Raw genomic sequence first — 18,863 nt, 5'->3', positions numbered from 1 at the left:
TAATCGGTATCTTTAATTCAATGCCTCACACTGAATTCAAAATACATAAATATAGAACTTTTTGAGAAAATAATACTCTTGTGAGACATAAGTGAGAAAAACCATGTTCAAAAGCAACTGTGCCTTACTCGGTAATGCTCAGCTTTCATGAGCCTATCAACTTGGAAAAACAGTCATTAGTGCCATAACCCCAAAAATCTGTTTACCCTATATATCATTTCCTTTCTAGATGAGACAAAAATTAAAAAAAAAAAAAAAAAAAAAAAGAATTAAAAACAACGAAAGCCCAGACTCAGGAATCGGGAAATGCCTTGATGATGGACTCATAGGCAGGTGGGGGCGGTGTGGAAAGGCCCATCCGCAAGCTGTTGCTGGACCAGCGGAAGTCAGGTCGGCTCAGATTGTGCCCGGTGCTGATGGCGGATGGGGTGGTGGAGGCAGGCAGGGTCATCAGCTGACTCTCAGTTTCCACCGGAAGTGGTGGGCATTGCAGGAAGGGATGGAAAGTTGAAGCCCTGAAGCTTGATTTCCTGGGGAAGGAATTTGCCAGCTCCATGGAAGCTTGTCTCTGGAAGGTGAGACTGGCCAGGCTGAGGTTGCTTCGACGCTCACAGCCACTGTGGCGGTAGAATCCAGTTCGGTTGAGGCCCTGGTTGTAGGACCTGGGTCGCCTGGTGGGACTCCACTGCGAGATGGGAGCACTAGCTCTTCTTCTTCGAGACAGGAAAACGAACAGCGCCCAGAGAAATCCTCCGATTGCGAGCCCAATCGCCACAGAGACAGTGAAGGACATTATAAGGTCCTCTAAAACAAAGAATAGTCAATAAACCAACAGCTCTAATTTCAAAGACAATTCATTTAAAAACACAGGGCAGAGTATGAACTGTAATTCACGGAATGAGTTCTGAATTTTAACATACTTGGAATTAGGGAAATAGAGAATGATCAGGACTCTCCTTATTCAAACAGAAAGCTATAAAAAGCATTGGCTCATGTTCCTGTATCATCTTTAGAAACGAACGTCTCGTTGAAGTTCAACTTGAACTTACCAGTTTTTCTTACAGAACTGCAAATGTCCACAGCTCATTTCCTTTTGAATTATGATTGGAGCTAACGTGCCCCTTGGGAAAGAAGGTCATCGCAGCGTTCAGCATGCCTTCCTCTCTGTCTGCTTTGCTCAGTCACACTGATTTCTTCCACCTGCAGTCTTGATGGCAACTCACTTCCTGCGCTTGTCATAGGTAGAGTCATAACCATCTGGAGGACTGACTGATTTATGTCGTATTTCCTTAACACCCAGACTCTCAGAGCCCTGACTCCACAATGACATGACCCGTGTGGTTCCAGCTCCTACTTTTCTTATGTCTGTGTTATGATAATAAAACCCCATCTCCTGAATCTCCACACACGTTCCTCTGCACACCAGTGTCCTCCAATTCCACTGAGCTTGGATTTGCTCTGATTTCCTCGGCCGGCAAGTACATATATGTGCATATCTTCCTCTTCTCTCAATAGAGGTGCTACCTGGCTGCCCCTTAGCAACCAGAAATTGAAAGCAAAATCTTAACAAATTTACTGGAGTGACTGAGCCTACTCTACATGGAAAACCTCTAGATATTTGAGGACTCTTCCAGCTTAGTGCTCGGAATGTTCCTCATCCTGCATTCCATGTGCCAACCCCAAACTGCTGTTTGCTTTCTGTCGCAAAGCCTGTGTTCTTTCCAATCCTCTGAGCTTTCACATATAATTTTCCTTATAGAGGGACATAAATTTCTTCATCTGGGGAACTCATTTTTATAGAACTGTTCCGAGTACTGTCTTTCTTGTACAAAAACAAAATGAGTTAACCATTAAGTAGAAAGGTAAGGTGTAAATTAAATTGCTTATACAAGAATTCTGCAGGCAAAAAGATATAGACTGGAAACATGCTTATGAAGATATTAGTATTGGGGTCACGGGCACAGATTCTTTGTTTGTAATCCCGTTAGCAGATAGAATCTATTCCCTACTCTAAGGGCATCAGTGGAGCTCACTTGACCAATGGGAAGCAATAGAATTGAGGTTTTGTAAGTTCAGGTCTAAAGTTCAAGAGACTTTCCACTTCCACCCTGGTTGGTTTGGGGATTTCTCCATGGCAGACATAGGAATAAAGCCAAGCTAGCGCGGTAGCCAATGAAAGATACAGGGCTATTTGAGTACTATCCCTATGGCTCTGACTGGGAGCCTGCTATCCTGGACAAGACAATAGAATGATTTGCTCTAGGTCATTCAGATCTGGCAAACCCCATCTGACTACAGGGCAAACCAAAGACCAGCAGAAAAATCCATCTTGTTGGCCCCATGCTGAATTGTCAACCCTAAACCATGAGCTAATTCCCTGATTATTATTTTTACAAAACTCTGTTTTGAGGTGGTTATTGATTAGCAAATGCTCATTGATTACAAGGTTACACAATTGCAGATCCAGCACTATTGAATAAATATTGATGAGTTGCTGTGGGATGTTCTGTATGTCCTGTGGGAGCCTGTTCTTAGGTTCCTCATGGCTTTACCCAGCAGGTCCACATAGAGGATGATTAGGACCACAAGCCTGAGTGCAGGTGTCTGAGATGGTCTGCACTTGGCTGTGCTGGGGGATGGTCTGTATGTCAAGTTGCTCTGATTGGTCAATAAATAAAACCTGATTGGCCGTGGCTAGGCAGGAAGCATAGGCGGGACTAACAGAGAGGAGAAATAAAAAAACAGCAAGGCACGAGTCACTGCCTGCAGCAGCCGCCAGGACAAGGAAGATGTAAAGTACCGGGTAAGCCACGAGCCACGTGGCAAGATATAGATTTATAGAAATGGATTAATTTAAGATATAAGAACAGTTAGCAAGAAGCCTGCCACGACCATACAGTTTGTAAGCAATATAAGTCTCTGTGTTTACTTGGTTGGGTCTGAGCGGCTGTGGGACTGGTGGGTGAGAGAGATTTGTCCTGACTGTGGGCAAGACACGAAAACTCAAGCTACAAAGAGTTTGTTTAATCTCACTGATGTCATTTTTTTTAAAGGTAGGGGAAAAGCTAGGTTTTAAAACTGCCGAGCCTTTCTCCACCTTATTGGTGTAGCATGTAGAAAATCTAGAATGCAGAAATAAAACAAATAAATGCTAATACAATGTAAGTACAGTCATCACTACCTAACTGTAGGATTTATGTTATAGTGCCCCTCTACCTCCTATTGCCACAGGGATGTCCTGTGGCAAAGCTGTCTTTGTTGTTATTGCAAATATCTTCACATATAATCACATGAAAACTTTCCAAAACACTTCACATTGACCATAAACTAAGTTCTTTATGAGATGACTTTTGAAGTCTAAGACAATTTAGGACAAAGTTACTGAATCCAGTACTGATTTTTTGAAATCTTCCTCACAAAAATAAGGAGTTACAGCATTGAGGTTCCATCTTCTTAGAGATTTCATAGAATCAGATATTATTTTAAAAATCAAATGAACATAATTGAACCTAAAAATTTGTCTTACTTTGTGTGATTCAAACTTAACCTTATCAATGTCCCCAAATATAAAATTCTGATTATAAAGAGGTTTCAGAAATTGTACTCCTAACTACCACCACTACTGTGCATTTCAACTTGAAGGTCTTAAAGTTGACCACGGCTCTCAGAAAACATAATCACAGCCTCAATGCTGTGAACGTTTAGTAGAGGTCACCATCTAGTGGGCCACTGTTGAATTGTTACAACATCACAACATGATTTTCATAAGTGGTGATAAAATGGAATGCTGTTTAATACATTCAAAGCTCTATAGTTGCAGGACTCATGGGCTCACCCCGTCCCCAAATAGACCACCCTATCTCCACTCCCTAAAGTGTAGATGAGGATGGTTTCATCAATAGGAAGGATGTGATGAAAGGACTTTTGGGGGAATAGACTTTAGTGTACAGAAATGTGAATGGTTAAAATTAGCTGATTATGCAAAGAATAAGTAGTTTCTGCATTTGTCACATCATCTGGGAAATTCTGTTGGGTTCAACAAGGGAATGAGATTCAGCCCCCGCCCCACCAGCCCATCTCTGCTGCTGCTTTTCCAACACTACCACATGCAGTAGGAGTTCACAGCTTTTCCAGATGGGCTTCATGTTTTATGCTTCTTGCCTTTGCAGCATCATCCATGTATATCCAGCTGCCCTCTATTTTCAATCATGTAGTGGGTCCAATCACATCACACATGCTTTCCAACCACCTCCCCGCCAGAGTAAAAGCCAGCTCCTAAATATGATCTAAAATTCTCCTATCTGAAAGCTAGGAGAATCCAAAAGCCCCCGTGGTTGGGCTCACCACCTGATTCTGCTCTCTTGTTCTTTACCAAATATGCTTCTGATCAAGGGCTGTGCCTAGTTCTAATCTGTTCTTTCAAAAATATGTTTACAGGTATCTACATGGTTATTTTTCTCCATGTCTTTTGTTTTCTTCCTTTTTCCTTTAGGTATTACCTAACCTTCTTGTGGAGGCCTCCTCATTCCAAAATTACATCCTGACCCATTTCTTACACTCAGCTTACTCTCCCTCCCCATTACAGGAAGTGGGTTCAATTCATATTCCTGGAAAAATAAGTAAATGAGATGTCTATGTATTACAAGCCCTCAGACTTGAAACGTGTGAAGCTAACTTCTGTCTGTAATGGTAAAAAGGAATGAATGAAAGCAATAATGTTAGCACTGACACCTTGAATAGGGTGGTGGACAAATGCACACAGGCTTGGAAGATTCCGGTGTGGTTTTTATCCAACAGTACTTGATCACAATTCCCAGGACATGGAATCAACCCGAGTGCCCATAGCCAGATGAGTAAGTTGAGGAAATGGAGCGTGTGGAGTCCTGAGTGGTACAGTGATGGTTTAGTGAGTGGTGGGTCCCCTTCATGACAATGGTTTCAAAGGATTTTATCACTGAGCACGGTCAAAGGCATCTTAGGTTGTGTGTGTGTGTGTGTGTGTGTGTGTGTGTGTGTGTGTGTGTGCAGTGTGCAATGTCTGTGTGACAAAAATCCAAACAATGCAGTTCTCAAAACTAACCCAATGTTATTTAGTAGCCTATGAATATGCATGAGTAGTGTATAATAATAGAATATTATTTCTGAACCTAAAAAGGACAGAAAGGAAATTCTGTACTTTAAAACAATATAGATGAATCTGAAAAGGCATCATAGAAACTGAAATAAGTGAGACACAGAATGAGCGAGTCTTCACTGTAGAATTCTTCAAACATTTTTTTGTCCAGTAAATATTTTCATAGTAAAGTTGAGAAGACATGTCAACAGAGCATGAATGACTTCTGCCAGATAGGTGTGAAAATATAATTCAAGTGGCAAATTCTTGGAAAACACAAACCGTCATAACTAAGAAAAATGTCAGAAAATCTGCGTGGTCCTCTGATGAGCTGGAGGGATAGCTCAGTGTTCACTGTTCTTACAGAGGTCCTAAGTCTGGTTTCCAGCACCCATACATCCACACTGACTGGCGAGCTCACAACCACCTGTAACTCCAGCTTTGGGAGATCCAACACCTCTGGCCTCCAGGGGTACCTTTATTTATGTGGGCACCTTCCTACACAGACATACACATACACACACACACACACACAAACAAACACACATACACACACACACACACACATGCACACTAACATGCACACACAATTTTAAAGTAAAATTTTAATTTAAAACTTCCAGCTAAAAACACCATATGTAATGAATATGTAGTGAATATTTTAGATAATAAATAACCACCAACCCAATTTTATATACACTCTTTGAGATAGTTCAAAATTAATAAATACTTCTGACTTGTTTTTACAAGGCTTGCATAATGTTGATACTCAAATCTAACTTAGTTTTCACGAACAAAGACAGTTCTCATGATTTCAGTGCAGGAGTCTGGAGACCAGGGATGCACGAGGAAGTACACATAGACTTATGAGCTCAGGTTCAGTGATAACCTTAGCTCTGTGGAGCCCAGGGAGAGACGCAATCTCTTGACTCTTACTCAGAATCCAGATGCAGCTGTTTTAAGAACCTACATTTGTAAACACTTGTTCTTCAAAGTCTTTAAGTAACAGACATATGGAAATAATTACCAGGCTATTCATATGTAATGATGCATAATTGTTGAATAATTTTTTTATACATACAACCACAGAAATGAGCTGGAGAAATGGACAATGTTTGCTTGCTGTTTTGAGAGAATGTTATGGAGATCCATGAATTACTCCAACACCGTCCCAATACCCTGCGAACATCTTATCTCATTTGCTTGCTATACCCCTAAAAGTCACATTTTTTTTTTCTGCAGGCTAGGGCACATCATTTGCTGTAGGTTGAGGCATAACTTTTTTTATAGGCTGAGGAACCTTAGCTTAGGATCCCACCGCTTGAGAGCCCTAGCTCCCCCAACAAATCAGTTTGTAACCCTCAGCTACCTCAGAGCAGGGTAAGGCAATAACAAGGAGGCACGGAAGTGTGTGTTCTACTCCTAAACTGCCAAATGAATCACTAAACGCGAAGACTGGAACATCATTTTGGAAGCCAGCACTGTTCTGCAATAACTAGGTGTTTTATAACCAAGACGGTGTTTGTGGTTTGTTTCTTTTTCTGTTCCAGCTTGCTTCAAAACACTAGAAGCCTAAAGAACTCAAAAATGTAAGGTTTTTGCCATAAACAGTAGCAGGAAAGAGAAAGTATCATCTGCATGTTTTTTCATGAGCAGTGTAAAGAGAAGTTTGAGGGAAAGACAAGAGCTTTACAGTATGTGAGCCATGAGGGCTCTGGGAATGAGGCCATTCCTCCATCCCTTCCATCCTTTAGGGAATCCCAGTAGCTGGTACCCACCCCTAGATTCCTGGTTAATATATGTAGAGAGACTCAAAGGTCCCCATGAGAAGCACTGGGTGCCAGAAGGGCAGAACAAGAGTCAGGCTCCTGAAGTTCCAGGATCACAGGAGAATGTTAAAGTTGCTCTGGGCATTGAGACAGATAGGAGAGTAATGGAATGAGAGTCAGTAGACAGTCTCACAAAAAAAAAAAGAAAGAAAGAAAGAAAGAAAGAAAGAAAGAAAGAAAGAAAAAAAAAAAGAAAGAAAGAAAAGAAAAATTATGTTCTTAGTCAGAAGTGCACAGATCACAAGAACCTGGTTTTGCAATTAAGGACTCCAACAATGAAGACAGGGAGAGAAAAATATCCTCAGAGCAGATGAGGCACACTTGTCAGTAGATGTCAGCAGAGGACCTTGATCAAGGTCCTTCTTGTACCTGAAGTACCAGTCATCTTCAGCCCTTACAAGCTATCTCCAATCTTAGAGAGAAACCCAAAGAAGGTGAAGACAAGGAGCCATAGAGTCACCACAGTGCAAGAAGTACCTCAAACTTCTACATCGCTATTCAGAATCTTAAAGACAGCTGCCTCTACTCTGATTTCCAGTTCTGTCCCCCTAATTTCCATCTCAATGTTCTGATCTGCCATTTGCTTCTTTGCACACACAGCCTGGAGTTTTTACTTCACACATTTGCTGATAATAGTTCTCCTGAGTGCTCCAAAATTCTCAGACAACCTCTGACCCATATCATCTTGATCTGTTGCCTAATAAGGTCATCTAAGGCTCAATAGTGAATGAATAAACTGGAGTTTGAGTTACGACGCCAGAAATGAATGACCAGAATGTTATCCTTAGAATTATCTTCCTATTTGGAACTTCTTTGATTTCCTAGCAACAGGTAATATCCCATTTTTCCCCCTAAAAATGATTCAGGGACCATTTTATATTTTAAGTTCTATACCATATTCTCATTCTTGGTCATTTTGTGTAATATTGTGATAATATATGACAAAACAGAGGTTGTTGATACTATCTATTGATTTAATCATAGGCTTCCATTTGCATATGTAGGAATACCTAATCACCTCCCAGAATGCAATTCTTTTAAGAGAGAAATTGTATTTTGAGGGAGGATCGATTAGATGAATAAGTGCAAGCTCATACACCAACACACTATCTCAGTTTTTCACAGTGCTCGACAAATGGTTGGAAAAAACAACAGCAACACAGTGAGAAAACAGCAGAGAGAACCAGAAGTTGTGTGTGTGTGTGTGTGTGTGTGTGTGTGTGTGTGTGTGTGTTTAGTCCCAAGTATGACGAGAATGCCTTTGTTCTACAGCATTGTCATCCCAATAGTCTCTGAGGGTCTCTGGTTCCTGCTGCCTTTAGGAGATGGTTTGCAGAGAAGGGATGTGTATTATGTAGAGCAGAGGCAGAATGCAAGGTGGAGTCATCTGTGTTATCAGTCTCAGGCCACTCTTGCTGGAGGCTGGCATCAATGGCTGTAGCGCTTCCACAACTTTTAGTAGGTTTGGTTGAGTGATAGCTTTGAAAAAGTGCAAGCCTTCATTGTTTGTAGCAACTGAATATCATTACTTAATTTCTTTGCATTCCTTAAGCGAACCAGAAAGTTAAATTTTGAGGTTTTTGTGCACCTCAATATGTTAAGTTTGAGAAGTTTCTCTGGCCCTGTGTGTAAGTTGTCTATGACATTTTTTTATTCTCTTAATTCAAAGGGCTACACAAAAGAGTCCTTTTGGATGCAGATGCTATATTCCACCACACTGTGCATTATTTTTAAATTAATATTTTGAGAGGACCAGTGATCAAAATAGATATCAATTTAGACGCAAAACAGAAATGACAATAGAAAAAAACTGACATCTATATGTTAGGAAATATTTACATTTCATACACTAAATTTATAATTACATTTTATACTTCATACTTTTACTCCAGAAATAATAATGTAGTTTTACCTCTTTCACCCAAAGCATCAAACATATTTTTGGTTGACCATTTTTGCTTTTGCTTAAAGGTATTTAGCTACACAACAGTCTCTTGGTTTTCCCCAACCTCAGTTTATCTTCCACAATATCTATATACAAAGAGAAGGGAACATTAATTCCTGTCTTTGACATAGGAATCTTGAATTCCCTGTTAAGCACAGATTTCCTTATTAAGACATCTAAAAGCTAGGATAGAGGAATGAACTACATATGAGCATCTTATTGATGTAAGATTTATTTTAATGAAAATCATCTGTGCTCTAACCAATGAACAATGAATTATTTTTCCAAGATAAATGTGGAGATTAACTTGAACACTTTGAAAAGATAGAACTGGCTTTTCTGTGTTAACTTTTACACTTGGAATGATTTACTTTGGAATAATTTACAGTTGTTTTGTGATGATGAATTTACTTAGATGCACTCTAGCTGGTGTTCATCACAATATAAATGAGGACAGTAAATATCATTTTTCACAAATGTAGCATTAGGCCATCCAGAATTCAAAGGTTTCTTGGCTCTTGTTGTCTACCTAGGGTTTGTAGCAATAACTTATTTCTCACTAATTTTATTAGGCAATTTTATTACTATATCATTGATAAATCTCTTAAAGCTTAAAGCAAGCACATTAATTAATACAAATAACTAATTAGTTAATTCCCTTCATGTCAATGCCTGTGATAACAGATAAATAAGTCAGATTGTCAGGGCCAGGTTGGCATCACTACTCAGTATTTACCAAATACTTTCCAAAGCCCTACCTACCTCCAGTCATGGCAGGAAGCTAGATACAGTTTTCTGAGATGATTAAAAACTCACCCTACACGTAATAGGGTTATAGATCTCTCAATAAACTCCAGAACTCCTTTAACTGGATTTGTCTTAGATTATTCCCTTTACTTTTAAATTTCTCTGGACCACAGAGACATGTCAATGTCACTGTACATTCTAGCCTCTGTATCCTAAATCTGGCCCAGAGAGGGTGGTAGTTTTGACCTCAGCACCTTCCTGCTCTTAGTTAGCATCACTGAACACTAGATTTTGAGCAGAGGTCAGCCTCCACCAAAGCATGCTTTGGGGCAGTTTCTCCTCCTTTTGTGACAGGCTTCCATTGTAATAGTCTTAAGTTATTTATGCTTCATCTTTTCTAGATTCAAAATTTCATTTTTAATTCCACAGTTTATCTTTGTCACCATACTCAAAATTTATTCAAGCAGAGAGTTGTTTTTTAAATTGACTTAGAAAATTAAAAAGAATAACACAGATAAAAACACAGACTTCCAAACCCTCTGTAGAATACCTACCTTGGTTTTGTGAAATAAAACACAGAATCCATCACCTTCAGATGAATAAAATATAATTTTCCAACAAAACTTCATGTGTTATATTCCATTTGACAAGGGCTTCTACTTCATATTTCTTTTTCTAATTTTTCACTTTAAAAAACTTCATCATTCCTAATTAAGTTTTATTAATACCAACCAAACTTTATATGTCTGATCCTTCTTTAATATAGCTTATTCTAAAGTAGCTTATTCTGACAACATTTTTATGAGTAAATAAATCTATGAAAACCATGGCAAGCCAGGTGCCTCAGAGATTTCCAATGTTGTAATAAGTTATGCAGAGAATTTCCGGGCATCTTAATTTTTTAAATTAAAAGCAGTTAAAGAAAGGTAGCTTACCCCAAAAGTTTTCTGGCCATGGGCTCCCTAAACTCGTCGTGTTATTAGCCATAATGTCCACAAGAAAAAGAAGAAGCCAGTGTGTCCAAAACAAGCAGTTTGATTCTATCCCTTTGTGGTTCAGCAAGAGAAAAATAATTTTCACGCCACCCCACATATACTTGTGTTTACATAGAAGGAAGCAAGTGTATCGTGTTTCCTGCTTTTATACTCGAATTAGCAACTGTTTTTCTTATCTTGGAATTCCACATGGCTCCCAGACACAGAACTATTTCCCTCTCGTCATTTCCTACCCTGTTACTAAGTGCCCTCCTTTCAGCTCCATCCAGAGCTGTTTGGGAACAAGAGGCTTTTTCTTGAGACCCCATCCTTCATTTACATGTAGAGGAAGAAAGCATGATCCTCGATCCTCGACACAACACTTAAGATCATCCCTGTGTAATGCTGAGCAATAGATGGCTTTCTGATGTTGAAAGCCCATATTCAATTTTTTTTAAACTAATATCCTTTACTTATAAATCTCAGATATTAAAATTCCTAGGTAATCTTTTTCTATATCTGGTATGTTGATTTTGAAAATGTATTCCTTCCATTCATTCATGCATATTTAAATATGCTTATTTGTGATTTTGTTATCCTTTTCATTGGGATGCAAATGGTGAGAGATGGAGATCATTTCTATGGGGCCAGATAAGGAGAACAGGAATGCAAAACTTGAATTACAGCAGTGATTTCATGCCTGGCCAGGGCTGCAGTAATCCCATGGCTAGCGAAAATTATAGCCAATGTCCTTCCAACCTCATCATGAGGTCCTCTGCATCATAAGACATTGGAAGTGGGAGAAAGAGGTGCTAAATGTCACTTAAGCACACTAAAATGCATCCCTAGATTGAAAACTTGTAGCATGCACACATTCTTGAGAACTCTTGCATGAACCCTGGGATGTTGGGATATGGTCAGCTGAAGCAAATGTCACCCTTCTGAGGTCTGTGACACATTCCTGAGAAACCCGAGAAAAACTAAAGGGCAACATGACAACTCATTTTGCAGCCCCAATTCTCCAAAATTGGGGGGTGATTTCTGCTCATTTTTATCAATTTTCATAGATTTAACTACAAATTCACCAGATTAAAATATACACAACTGATGATCTCAAAGAGAATGAAATAATTATAGAAAATTTGAGAACACCCTCAGCTTTATGAGTTTTTCAAGATGTTTTTATGATATCTTTGTTTAATATCATTTACTTTTATGATGTCTTTATGATATTTTTGGCAATGTTTATTTCCACACTTTCCAGTAAATAATCATGCCATTGCTCAAGAAAGGAAAAAGGACCCACATTTCTAAAGTCCCCTTTAATTTGTAATATTGTTGACAAACTGTGTATAAATTGGAACTTGAAAGAATGAACTTGCTGTGTCTAAGATACACATGTATTGAAATACTCCCCACCTTTCTCAGCTGCATGTACTTTACATGTATGTTTTATGTGACCAAAGGCTGCTTAATGTCAAATAGATTATACTCAAGTATTCCTAACTTCACCTGATCTCTTCAGACTGATCTGGAGAGTGGAAGGGAGGACTCCCACTTTGTCTGTGGAGGAAGGGAGCTTATTCTGTCTTGGGGTTGGGATGGAGGCCGAGACTTCCTGGCATTGTTTGCTATTTTGCTATCCAGATTTTCTGCCAATATATTTTCACTTTTGCAGATGGTCAGAACCCAGAAGAAAACTTGCTTTCTGTCCATTGGTGACCTAGGGTAGGGATTCATTTCTCCTGTATGAAAAGCTCGTTGGTAGATTTAGCACTTATCTGTGCATATAACCCATGTGGTAAGGATTTGTATTTTTCCCTGGCACAGATCCACACAAGTGAGTGTTTGTGTCTGTGGGATTTTCAGGTCCCATGACTTATCCTGCCATAACAGGAAGTTGATTTTTTTTTCCTTACAAAAATGTCAGGTCTGCCTTTCTGCTTTTCTCTGTTTCACACCATGGGTCTTTTGACTTGAGTTCTCCAGCAGTCATGAAATTAATTAGGGTGAGCGCTCTCATCTTGGACATTCCGGGAATCACTTGGTATCGTCAGTCATTCAGACTTCTACCAGAAGTCAGTGCCATGCTCTGGCCCCTGACCTCTGGGACTATTTTATTCAAATCACTCACTTCCCACCTTATGGCTTTATGTTATATGTCTTAACAGTGTTCCATTGCTGTGAAGGGACACCATGACCATGGCAACTTTTGTAAAGGAAAACAACTACATTGTATATGTGCTTTTGTCTGTTCCAGTTGCTCTAACAAAATACCACATACTGGGGGAGAAGATTTTAAAACAGCAGACTTATTTTGCTTAGTCCAAAGTCTAGCTAGGATTTTTGAGTTCAAGGTTTGGACTGATTTGGTGTCTGTTGTGGACACTTCCTCTTAAAACTGGAGTCTTCTTACCCTCCTGGTTGCAGGTAAAAAATACTTGCCATTGGCTTCTCTCCTAAGAGCACTTTTCTCACTGTCCAGGCTTGCCTTGTCTCAGGCCTCTCCTCCTAACACCATCACCCCTGCTGTGTAGGGCAGTAATACCTTAGTGACAGGTAAAATGTTTAAATTGTGGAAGAGAACCCTTCCTCAGAGTCTTGCTTCCTGTGTGAGCTTGTCATGTGATGCCATCTGCCACAGGTATTCTCCAGAGCTCAGCAGAGGCCGGTGCTGTGGCTTTCAATCTCCAGAACTGTGAGCTAAATAAACCTCTTTTATTTATTTATAATGTACTCTGACTTAGATGCATTTGCAACACAAAACGGACCAGTTGAGGAAATGTATTAATCTTGATACTCAATTCTGTCTCTGCTGACTAAAATAACAATAACAACACAGTAGAACTTGAATTAATAATTATATAAGAATATATAATAATTTGAAGATACTTAACATGAAAATATTTCTGATATTCCTAGTCAGGTTAGTAAATATATCACCTAACACTTCAAAACAAAAGTTGAAAAGTTCTGCTCTTAGACGTCAATATTTTAAAACTTTGACATAACTTTGTAGAAAAAAAACATTGTCACATTTAAGAGAAGATGCAGGGTTGACTGTGAATGTCCTGTTTAGCTTTGGAAAGTCTTTCAAACCTAACATGAGTTTAATGACTCTCACACTGAACTGATCCGGATGAACTGTCTGATCTGAGAGTGTTCTTAGAACATGTAAGAGCCACTTCTAAAAATAAAAAAGTTGCCGGGCGGTGGTGGCGCACGCCTTTAATCCAGCACTCGGGAGGCAGAGCAGGAGGATCTCTGTGAGTTCGAGGCCAGCTGGGCTACCAAGTGAGTCCCAAGAAAGGCGCAAAGCTACACAGAGAAACCCTGTCTCGAAAAACCAAAAAAAAAAATAAAATAAAATAAATAAAAAATTAAAAAAAATAAAATAAAAATAAAAAAGTCTAAATCTGCTTTAAGAACTTCAAGTTTTAAAAAAACGTCATCTGAAGTCTCACATTGAATGGACGCACACTGTGGCTTCCCTCTTTAGACATCTGGAAGTTTGGCTTCTTTCTCCTTAAACTCACTCACTCTGGGAAGGGGTGGCAAAGTTTTAAAGAAGATCGAACCATCAAAATTAGACTGCTTATGTGAAATAAAGAACTGCCAGGTTAGAAGAGTTTACAGAGCCCATGGGTGGAAAATGAGTTCCAGCCTGCATTATATTTCACAGCAAATTGGTCTTTGTAAGCGCCTGGGTGGGCCTGTGGCAAGAACCAACAGACCGAAGCAAGGCATCGGCTTAAATATGACCTGTAGGAAGCCTGCGTGGATCGGCCTCAGAAGCCGGCAGCACAGAGTCAGGGCCCACAGGCCTCTACAGAGTCTTTAGGATTCTTTACACACAGGATCGTGTCGTCTGCAAAGACAGTTTTATGTCTCCCTTTCTGATTTAGATCCCCTTGATTTATTTGTCTGCTTCAGTCACTCTGACTAGAATTTCTGGTATTGTATTGGCCAGAAAGACACCCTTGCCTTGTTCCTGGTCTTAGAAGAAATCCAGCCTCCTCCCTCCCCGCAGTAAATTCTCATGCCCATGAGTAAGTTCCTTCTATGTATATTTTATTGAGAGTTTTTATAGTGAATGGCCATTCCATTTTGTTCATCCTTCTGTAATTATTGACGTGACCTTGTGGTTTTTATATTTGTTTCTGTTCAGATGATCTCTTTTTCATAGGGTGAAGCATTGTTGTATCTCCAGAGTAAGTCACCCCTGGTCACAGGTGTATAATCCATTCAGCACACCATGGGACTTGTAGCATTTTGTTGAGGATTTTTGTATTTATATTACTCAAAAGGAAACATTTACTTGTAACTTTCTTTTCTTGTGGGCATTTGGACTTTGGTAGGAGAGAGATGCTGCCCTCATGAAAAGCATTTGTTTCTTGTCTGTTTCACAGTTCTAGGGACTGAAGCTTGGGTCTTCCACATGCGAGGCAGGTGCTCAACTATATTGATCATAAAATGACTTTGGGAAAGCTTATTCCATTTTGGGGGAGAAATTAAGAAATATTGGTTGTGGTGATATTGTGTTCCCTTATATATTGTGCACCCTAATAAACTTATCTGGGATCAGAGAACAGAACAGTCACTAGATAAAGAGGCCAGAAAATGGTGGCACACACGCCTTTAATCCTAATATTCCAAAGGCAGAGATCTGTCTGGATCTCTGTGAGTTCAAAGACACACTGGAAACAGCCAGGCATGGTGACACACACCTTTAATCCCAGGAAGTGATGGCAGGAAGCAGAAAGGTATATACGACATGAAAACCAGGAACTAGAGTCTGTTAAGCTTGAGGCTTTTAAGCAGCAGTTCAGCTGAGATCCATCTGGATGAGGACTCAGAGGCTTCCAGTTTAAGGAAATAGGATCAGCTGAGGAATTGGCAAGGTGAGGTTAGCTGTGGCCTGTTCTGCTTCTCTGATCATCCAGCATTCACCCCAATAACTGGCACCGGGTTTGTTTTTATTAATAAGACCTTTTAAGATTCGTGCTACAATTGGTAGTGTTTTTGAAGGTGTAAATTCAATAAATTAACAGGATATAAAAATCAATCTGCAGGTCCAGGCAGTTGAGAGATACCCACAGGACAGCCTGGGGCCTCACAATCTACATTGGCTGAAGACATCGGCAGGCTGGCCAGGCTCTGCAAGGTGCCGTTATGATGAGTGGATAAAAAATATGTGATGGATAAATGGGAGAGAAAGAGAAGTGGACCAGTTCATGTGCTGTGGAGACAGGAGTAACTAAAGAGAAGGTGATGAGGAACAGGTTGATATGGGTGGCCTGCTTACCACCCTGGCCAGGATGATATCTGGGCCTGATTGCTGCCAAGGACCATGTCTGGGTGCATGGTCCTTCTGCAGTATGGGGGTGGTGTCTGTGTTGACATCCATGATGACCCATTTGCCACCAAAGGCCACAAGGATGTCTATGGTCTAGGCTGTAACCTGTGGCCATGTTGGTATCTGAGGGCCTTGCCACCACAGGGGCCTTACTGATCTGAGTGGCCTGAGCTGCCACTGGGGCCATGGTGTCATCTGGGCCTGGGTTTCTATCAAGGGCCATGTCTGGGTCCGTGGTCCTGTAGCAGCTTGGGTCTGAATTGTTTGCCATGGTCATGTTACCACCAAGGGCTGTGTGGATGGCCAGGGTCTGGTCACCCACCTGAGACCATGTTGGTATCCAAGAGCCAGGCTGCTACCAGGGCCATATTGATCTGGGTGACCTGCACTGTAACCAGGACAATGATGATGTCTAGCCCAATCTACTGCTGAGGGCCGTGTCTGGGTCTGTGATCCTGCTGTAGCTGGGGTCTGTATTGATGTCCATGGCCCATGTTACCACAGAGGGCCACAGGAACCACGTGGGTTAAAGTCCCCATGCTCTGCCAGCCTTACCCTTCACTGGCTCTGGATAACTGCTTCTGTCCCATGCTGGACACTGCAGTAGAAGAGCTGGACCTACCTCTCATGGGAGAGCTGGCCCTTGCACTCTAGAGAGATGGCCCCATCCTTCACCATAGGTATAGGAGAGCTGGCCCTGATGGCATGGGTGTAGGAAAGTTGGATCTGACTCTCACCTAAGGGAGGCTGTCCCAGCAGCCCAGACTGACCAGCTCAGCTTCCACCCAGGCCCACATCCTGGGTCTTGGGTTGGCCCACCCTAACATCTACCCCATCTGAGAGGAGGTTTGGTAAGGGTACAGTGATGATGGTGTGTCAGAGGCCAGAGACCTTGAACCCAACCAATTGACTGATTGCCATGAACATTTGCAGTTGGGGCTGATTGGACAAAAATGTATACTGCATGACACACTGCAGCTCCCAGTGCCACTGGGAGGATTGAAGAGGTATTGGGGAGTCAGGAAAGATGAAGGAGAGAGATGGGGTTTTTGTTTGTTTTGTTTTTAATTAATTGGGGGGGGTGCTGTAGGGGTGAGGGGTAGATATGGAAGGTCTAGGAGGTGAGCAGGATTGGGGTGCATGATGTGAAATTGCAAAGAATCAATAAAGAATTATGTTATAAAAAAAATCAACATGCAAAAAGCAGGGGTATTTCTATACACAAATAAGAAAAATCTTAAAAAGGACATTAAGAAAAATCCTCCCATTACCAATAAAAAATAAACTGCTAGTAATAAACTTAGCAAAACTTTGAATATTTATACATTTGAAATTTATAAAATATTGATAAAGAAAATTCAGGAAGGTACCGAAAAAAAAAAGATATCCCATGTTCATTAATTGAAAGAACATTACTAAAATGTCCACTTCTTGGATCATCTGCAAATTCCAAAGAATCCCCATCAATTTAGAACTCATTTAGTTGTTTGTTTGTTTGTTGTTTGTTTTTTAAGAAAAATTTTTATTTATTTTTTACATACCAAAGATCCCTCTCTTCTCTCCTTCCTGCCCCTCCAGCCTCCCCCTCCCAACCCACTCCCCATTCCTCCTATAAGAAGGTAAGGCCTCCCATGGGGAGGTATATTTAGTAGAGGCAGGTCCAAGCCCCTCCCCCTGCCTCAAGGCTGTGGGAAATGTCCCATCATAGGTAAAGGGGGGGGGGGCTCCAAAAAGCCCACTCATGCACCAGGGATGGATTCTGACCCTACTGCCAGGGGACCCCCCCCAAGCAGATCAGACTAAACAATTATCTCGATATGCAGAGGTCCTAGTCCAGTCCCATGCAGGCTCCACAGCTGTTGATCGAACTTCTTCTTCTTTCTCCTCCTCCTCCTTTCTCTTTCACAGGTAGTTGTTTCATTCTTTTCCAGAGAAGAAAGTCACTTGGTAAAAGTGGGAGGGTGATCTTTCACAAGGTGACTTCAGGGTAGAAAGAATGTGGCCTCTTCTGAAATTTACAGTCATATTTTAAACAAGCTTTTAATTTCTTAAGAGTTTAAATATAACCCATCCTTTTTAGAATTTTATGGCTGGGAATTTATTAAAACTTTGTGTTTTCCTTTGGAAAATGTCTTTCTCTGAGCAGCTTGGTCACAGGTAACCCAGCTGACCTCATGAAATCTGCATCTTAACACCTTCTGGCACAATGAGACAAGAGTGCTGAGCACAGGCTCCTGACACCCATGGGTGCAGCTTGTCCACTGGGAATTTCATGGAAGCCTTGTTTATGTCCTTCATCTCCAGGAGACAAGGAAAGATTGAGAGACTCTCCTGCAGAACAGTGTCTTTTCTACATTGTATTTTATCATCTGACAGGATACACGTCAACTCCAGGGATGTTTTTCTTTACGTTTAATATGGTACAAGTAATAAATAAAATTATATGTATTTAATGATCTCTGCAATTGAGATAATTAATTTATTATAAATGGAGCGGGAGAGAGGACTCGGTGGTTAAAATCATTTGTTGCTCTTGCAGAGAACCAGGGTTCAATTCCTAGCACCCATATGGCAGCTCACAACCATCTGTAACTCCAGTTCCAGGGGATCAACAGGCACCAATGTGATGTACATACACATGTGCAGATAAAACACTCATGCACGTAAAGTAAAACAAAGATATCTTTTTAAAAAGATAATTTATCCATTACCCCAGAGTCATCATTTTTTCATGTGTGTATGCTAAAAGTCTTAACATCTATCCCTTAGCAAGTTTCACACATATAGCACAGTATTGTTAATTTTTATGAATTCTTTTAGAATTTTACATGATGTATTTTGACCATATTCACCAATTCCTCCCAGATCCATTCCTACTTTCCTACCCCTTTCCATTTTG

The 18,863-nt window shown here is 40.5% G+C and overlaps 1 protein-coding gene across 1 annotated transcript; it reads right to left on the bottom strand.

Moving 5' to 3' along the window:
- Nucleotides 1–237: 237 nt before the first annotated feature.
- On the bottom strand, nt 238–10,749 carry Myct1 (MYC target 1). Its single transcript, XM_028890220.2, has 2 exons — nt 10,570–10,749; nt 238–804 (listed from the first exon to the last, which is right to left on the bottom strand). The coding sequence occupies exons 1-2, from the start codon at nt 10,724–10,726 to the stop codon at nt 293–295; spliced, it is 669 nt and encodes a 222-aa protein (XP_028746053.1). The 5' UTR covers nt 10,727–10,749; the 3' UTR covers nt 238–292.
- Between the last annotated feature and the right edge of the window lie 8,114 nt (nt 10,750–18,863).

The sequence above is a fragment of the Peromyscus leucopus genome, chromosome 8a (assembly GCF_004664715.2).
Source record: "Peromyscus leucopus breed LL Stock chromosome 8a, UCI_PerLeu_2.1, whole genome shotgun sequence".
NCBI classification, from domain to species: Eukaryota; Metazoa; Chordata; class Mammalia; order Rodentia; family Cricetidae; genus Peromyscus; species Peromyscus leucopus.
This window is presented reverse-complemented; position numbering and strand designations above follow the sequence as displayed.

Bases quoted from the DNA above. Each gene is read 5' to 3' on its own strand.
- Myct1 (XM_028890220.2), bottom strand. From the start codon at position 10,726: ATGTGGGGTGGCGTGAAAATTATTTTTCTCTTGCTGAACCACAAAGGG. The intron at 805-10,569 runs GTAAGCTACCTT...TCTTTGTTTTAG, and splicing joins ATGGCCAGAAAACTTTTGGG to AGGACCTTATAATGTCCTTC.